This window comes from Saccostrea cucullata, unplaced genomic scaffold (genome assembly GCF_032062105.1).
Source record: "Saccostrea cucullata isolate Sc308-1 unplaced genomic scaffold, CSIRO_AGI_Scuc_v1 ctg15554, whole genome shotgun sequence".
NCBI classification, from domain to species: Eukaryota; Metazoa; Mollusca; class Bivalvia; order Ostreida; family Ostreidae; genus Saccostrea; species Saccostrea cuccullata.
In genome coordinates this window covers 1-7,220 of record NW_026940403.1, presented here as the reverse complement: position 1 = coordinate 7,220, position 7,220 = coordinate 1, and the positions used below count along the sequence as shown (strand labels likewise).

General features: G+C 31.9%; 1 protein-coding gene across 1 annotated transcript; it reads right to left on the bottom strand.

Moving 5' to 3' along the window:
- Positions 1-6,080: 6,080 nt before the first annotated feature.
- Positions 6,081-6,935, bottom strand: LOC134255353 (uncharacterized; the record flags this gene model as incomplete). Its single annotated transcript, XM_062737873.1, has 2 exons — positions 6,528-6,935; positions 6,081-6,266 (listed from the first exon to the last, which is right to left on the bottom strand). Coding segments are annotated over exons 1-2 (466 nt in total), but the record flags the coding sequence as incomplete, so codon positions are not given.
- Positions 6,936-7,220: the final 285 nt, after the last annotated feature.

Below are 7,220 nucleotides of genomic sequence, written 5' to 3'. Positions count from 1 at the left end.
GTTGATGATTTCTTAAGAAAATGTTTAATGTAACAAGGATTACATATGTGAAGTATGAATACCCTAGCCCTTACCGTTCAAAAGTTATGGCCAAGGTAAAAAAAAAATCATAAGTACGGAAATCTCCAAGGTCAAGGTCAAAAGGTCAAAGTTTTTAGTATCCAATGAAAGGTAATGCCAAAAAACTACATATTTGAAGTATGAGAGTACTAGTATCTACCGTTTAAAAGTTATGGCCAAAGTAAAAATTTGGCATTTTTGTGTAAAATGGGACAAACTCCAAGGTAAAGGTCAAAAGGTCAAATTTTGTGGTACCCGAAGTAAGGTCTTGTCACAAGGAATATACATATTAAATATGAAAGTCATAGCTCCAATAAATGAAAAGTTATGGTCAAGGTTAAGGTTTTTGCGGACCAACAAACCGCCAGATAGACAGACGGGCATACAGACGACCACGATAAAACTATATACCCCCGAATCTTCGATTACGGGGACATAAAAAGAAATGGTCTTCAATTAACTTTTCATATTAAGATACATTATAAAGAATACGTTACAACAATGAAAATGTTTGTTCTGATTTTCATATTAAATTCTCTGAAAAATATACTCAGAACTGAGTAAAAGGGTGGAGTAAAACAAGAATTAAGGTAGAACCTCTGTCGGAAAAGTCTTTGTCACAAGATTTTCAAACTTTTCAAAATGATAAATTAGTACTTGCTTATCAATCAGTTAAGATATCATGATATGTTTCCTTGTTTTTTAATCTAGAACAGGCTGTGAAACTTGGTATGGTATTTACATACTGCGACTTCACATTTTCAAATATTTTTAGGGGTACATGTCATAAAAGGAATATGAAAAATCACAAAAATACTTCTTCAAAGATCGTCGTTTATAAACTTTTTTAACTGAATAATATTGAACAATATTTTATCAAGAAAAATTTCTTTTTTATTCAATTAACATAAAAGATAAGTCCACCATTAAAAAAAAATAGTCAAATGAACTCTATTATTTTTAGTCAATTATGCACCCTATATTTGTAAATATTTTTTAGAAGTCTTTGTCACAATGTTTTCAATCTTCAATATGATGAAGAACATAGCCAAATGATTACAAAAAGTGATTAAAATATATACCTTTCTCCTCTAACTAATGAAAGATAGGCTATTTTACCGAAACTCATATTCTTGACCTTTTTGCACTTACACGGGATTTAATAATTAAATGACTGTTTGGGGTTACTTTCAGATTAAATATTTATCAGAAATTGTACTTTTACTTTAAAAAGATCATATTTAATAGAAAAATTGTAATCAAACACCAAGAATATGAATAGGTAACAAATAATTGTTAAAAGGAATGCACATCATTTCAGCGTTGCGCACGGTGTTGGTACTGTAATATCTTACTATTTATGTCGCAAAGAAATTGGCGGTTTCGCGAAGTCATATTTACTTTAAATTAAAATAAAATCATTTATGTTATCTAAAGTAATTGATAATCCTTAAAATTTTCTTTTGAATAATTTAAAATTATCTTAACTATGATGAGGCGTTCCTCAGTATTGGTCATTTGCGGCTAAATTCCCGTGTCCGACGTTACATCAATTATTGTTCGCGCGACTAAAAGGTATGAAAAAATACACTTACAATTCTCTGAAATAAATGAAATTTAGCGGGTATCAATTTCATGAATTTAGACTTGATCTACAGTGCGTAAGTAAAATGTCTAACAGTAAGAAATCGTTTCCTTACAGTGACATTAGCCGAAATGGAGATGTGTACCAGACATAAATCCCAAACAAATATTAATTTTGGTGAATAATCTCTTAGTACATATATTTCTTAGATTAATTGAATTGATACATTTTATATTACTTTTCCAACGTAAATATTAGGAAGGCTTTCTTAAGTGTAGCCGTTTTGTTATGCGCGCACGAGTCATTGTATTGTTACTAGATATGTCTCAGTGACATATCAAAAATATATAAATTAATGTAAGATATAAAGCAATCATATATGTAGCTTGAAAGAACATTTAATGCTGCATTTACTAATTACGCAATCTTTACAGTAATGGTCTACATGAAATAAATGCAAGCATCAATAAAAGTGTAGCCATTTTGTCACAGGTACGAAAAACGTCATTTTACGCAATGCGTACATATGACGCCGGAAGCGTCAAATTATTATCATGTTATTATTATTATTATCAAATTATTATTATGTGGGTTTTTTCATGCAGGTCCGTAGTATCAGCTCACAGGTACTTGTGGACATGCAGGAACCCCCCAACCCACCCCAGCTCCGATATTGAACCCCGGAGCTTGTTGGAGATTTTTTCACAAATTATATTTATTACACTTAATCATCATGTATACAAGCACCAAGGAAAAAATTATGAAAACCCCAAAATGATTATCGTCCCACAAAAAGTACCCCACTAAACGAAGTATGCATTATAAGAGCCCCCCCCCCCCCTTCTTTCACCAAAAATAGTAAAAAAAAAAAAGATTTTAGAATTTTCGTGATAAACCAGATTTTCAATAATGGTGAAACCTCTCCAGCCCTCCTTTTTTCATCCCCTCAATATACTAAATTAATACTTATTTTTTTAAAATTCAAAATGACATCAGTTCCATTGAAACGTAGGAAGTATAAAGAATTTTAACTCTCATTTTTTCTCTGTACACCCAAAGCGCATGCGGACGCTATATACATGTACAAATGAAAGACTTGTAATGACATAACTGAAAAAAAAATATTGAAGGAGGTTGAAAGGGAATACTACTTATATATTTTCTCCTTATAAGAACAGACAAGTGAGAAAAATAGAAAGAGGAATATTCACTGAGTGCATTTGGCATTTCATTAATTAAAATTTTATTATTAAGATTTATTAATAAACATCTAAATATTTCAAAAAAGAAGGTTCAAACATTGAACATTATGTGCCCTTTTATTTATTTTTATTTTTTTATACTTTTGAAAAATAAAATTTGTTTAAAGATCTAAAATATGCATGTATAAGGTTCAAAACGTTATAACAACGTTATGACATTTTAACGTTATTTTGACGTAACGTCAATGTGTACCAACACCGTGCTCTAGCCTTTCATTATAGATATCACAAAAATGTACACACGATCAAACGATCTACAACACGTACATCTTTGACTTAGACACATTTCATCAAGATATTACACTATATAGCTGGCCACTAAAGATTTCTTACGATTTATGCATTCCTTCAAAATGGTTACATACCATTCAAATTATTACGAAAGTTGTATGTACATTGTAATTTCATTACACTAGATAGTCTTGGGTTTGTCAACTTCAGGTCTAGATCTAGTAAATAAAAGGTGCCTACATATTTTCTCTTATTCCAGAAATATATTGCCATTAAGCATTATAAACCAAAAAATATATGAATTGAATTAAGATTATGTTGGCATGATTGAATTCTGTGAATTTCAAAATGCAGTATTTTCTACCATTTTTATTGAAACTGTCAAGTACGGGAAAAAGTGGCATTGAATTAATTATGACGTCTTAATGGGTTAGCACAGGTTAAACACATTTACCAGTTATGATGTCATACGAAGTAGGTTCTACGTTAAAAGAAATGTAATGAATACTGTGTGCTAAATCAAAAGTTTATGTCTACATGTATAGTTTTTGCATTAGAATGATTGTGTATTTTACACTAGCCCATAGCTTTACAGAGCATATTTTTAGGTCTTATACTTACCCCACCCCCTTTCTTATTTAGGAGGAAGTCGATATTGAACAAAAGCAAAAAAAACCACCCTACCTTTATTTTTCTATAAGAAGGAATCAAAAATAAGCTTAAAATAATCTACTATTCTACTAATTTTTAACTGTTACTTTGCCACAATACTTTCAAGTATACCTCCACCAACATTTAAAGTATGCTTTAATCATGGCGAAGTAAATTATGACATGATAGTACTTGTGTGAAGGCTTAACTTCATTTCAATATTTTATCTAGAGCCTCTTTCAGAATTATTGAAAGGTATAGAGTTTTATTTATATTTTTGCTTTTCATTTATTATTATTTTTTTTGTTTTGATTTAACGTAATGTTCTTTTTTTTTTTGGGGGGGGATAAAAATTTCCACCTCTTTCATTGTCAAATAGGATTTGCCAAACTTAAACAAACTAAAAGTTGAAATGACGGAAAATTTAATTTTTCCTATTAAAGAGTATTTAAACCTGATTTTTGCATGGTTTGATTTCTAAAAACAAGTGGAATATCATTTTAAGCAAACATTATAAGGAGGAATATTAAAAAGAAATTTTATTTACTTGACAATTAAAGAATCTCTTTTCAAACACAATTTTAGCATTGAAAGACTACGTGAATCTCTTAATTGTTATACCCTTATAAATATCCTTCTATATATTTATTACTAATAAAAAGTCCAACAATAGAAATGTTTATTACGTCGGTCTAACAATTTCACTATTGACCGGTCTTACATAAGAATTGTTAGACCGCAACGTCACTTGTCTGTTACGTCACAATTAATAATCATCGTTCAATATTGGCGACGCGAAAATAGCCGAAGTTAAGAGCTATTAAGAGTTGTTGCTAACAGCAAGGTAAGGAAGAAGGGAAGAGTATGTTTTGTGATAAATAATTTTTGTGATATGATAAAAATATAATTGATTTTGTTCTTTCTCAGCTTGATGTTTTATATTTACTGAAGAAGCCATAATTTTCCATATAAAATAATTGATAGTATAGCGTGTATTGATAAAATTGATCAATCTTAAGTGAGCAGTGAAGGGTATAACAAATCAGTTATAGACTGGGATTCGGGCAACATATGATTTGTTGGACCTGAAGATGAAAATGTTGCCCTTGGCCTGCGGCCTCGGGCAACATTTTCACCTTCAGGTCCAACAAATCATATGTTGCCCTCATACCCAGTCAATAACTGTATATTATTTCATGCGACATTTTGTATTTTTCTGGTTACAGAAAATGTAAAAATTAGTTTCGCTGTAAAAAAGATATCAAAGAGTGTATATTTTGTATCACTTTAAAGGGGGTCATTTTTCAATGGGGGTCATTATTTTATAGGACTAACATATAAAATAATGACCCCCTAGGACCCTTTTTCTAAAAAAAATGATTTTTTTCTACGGGTGGGGGTCATTTTTTGTCGTTGAAAAATGACCCCCCGGTCATTATTCGATGGGGGTCATTATTCGTCTTTACACCGGTCGGCAGGAGATGCTCACTCCTCCATGGCACCTGATCTCACCGCTGATGTTTTGGAGGTCCGTGTTTGCTATACTCCTATTTTGTATTGTTTTTTCTAGACTTTTGATCTTGAAAACTGTTTGTTATCTCCATGTTTTATTCTGAATATTAATAACTTTTGTACAGAACAGACTGATGAACGGACGCTGCCCACGCATTATATCTTAGGAAAACATCATGGTACCAGTTTCTTCAATGAAATATAGAAATAACGAACTGTAATCAAGTTCAAATGTCTTTGAAACAAAGCGAATCGGTAACAGAGCAAACACGGACCTCGAAAACATCAGAGATTGGGTCGGGAGTCATGGAGGACTAAACGTCCCTAGAGCTCCAAGTGAGATGATATGATATCACAATTTGTTTTGAAGTGCACATGGTCAAGGGTTACTTAACAAAGCTACAGTGACTGCGTAGATAGATTTTTCACGTGTTGATATTATCACTCTCTTCCTGATCCCTCTATTTGTAAATTGAATCTACAGTTGATTGGATCCTTTATTTTAATGAGGCAATTGACATTTTGTCTCGACTAGAATCAGCAATGATTTTATTTTGAATACCAAACAGGCGATAAAGTACCGAGTAGGCAGTTGTTTGTACATTGATTCTATGTGATTCTAGGAACGAAAATCGAAAACATGAAATATATTTTATTAGAATGCTTCAACATAACAGTAATAATGTATAAAATCCTTTTGCATAGAGCACTTATCTGATGTATCTTAGACTTCCATTCTACTCATGTGATATGCGAAATCTATGAAATCTGTATCTGACATAAGAAAAATTTATCACGATTACATTTAGAGGGCTTCCACTTGCCACTTTTCATCTTAAATAGAATACAATCTTCCCTTCCCTTTCTGGACTTTTCCCAGTTTGTATATGTTAATACACCGAAAGATGATGACCACTGTGAATTCTGATATGTTCCATCTATCCACAATTCATTCTCCGACAATCCTGCAATTAAAATCGATATAATGTTTTGATATCATGTAAAACAATTTTATTTTACACACACAAGCAGAAAATAATTCTAATGTGGAGAAATATACATAGGGGGCGATTATTATTTGAAAAAAGTTCGAGGGGAGGAGGATCACAATGTCGCATAAATACATGTTACTGTATCTGCAAGAAGAGAAAATACTTCATTTTTAATTTGTCCGTTCTTGAATTAAAGTGGACAAGGGCATCTCTTCAATAAGAGTAGAAACCAACCTGAGCCAAAATGTTGCGTCAGGAAAGTTTCAACAGTACTTTGTGTTTCAGCTGAATCAATCAATAGTAATACGCTGTTGGTCGTTGTTCCGCACTCTGTTTTGGCATCGTTACGTGACATTTTGGTCTGCACAAGAGAAATACATAACTTTTTATTTCCGCTCAGTATATACTGCGATGGACATACGGGTAATGTAGAGGTTGTTAACACGGCTTCAGTTGTAAGGTCCACGGTGTTTGGTGCTGTAGATGTTGATTCTAAAGGAAGTGAAACTGACATCAATGTTGACGGTTGTGTAGACAAAGGTGCAGGAACGGTAGATTGTGTTAAAGTTGAAACTGGAAAAGTGAATTGTTTTCTGTATTTATCACTATAGCAGAACTACATCTACTGTGCAGGTTTATTTCACAGAGACTTTTAAATGAATACTTCAAACGTTATGTAACTTTGCATGCAACGAGCTTTCATAGATTAATCATTAATATAGTTATGACAAGGTAATAAAATAAAAGAGACATTGTCACTAGAGGGTAAAATAATTTCCCACTAGCGTTGTACATCTAAAATCAATGTCTCTGCATAAAATGAGCTATATTTTATTGACTTTAACATACAAGAATTTAATTATTTCTGCAATGGCAGTGAAAGTGTTTCAGTGTCTGTCGAAATTTAAGAGGACAGTCTTTTTAGAA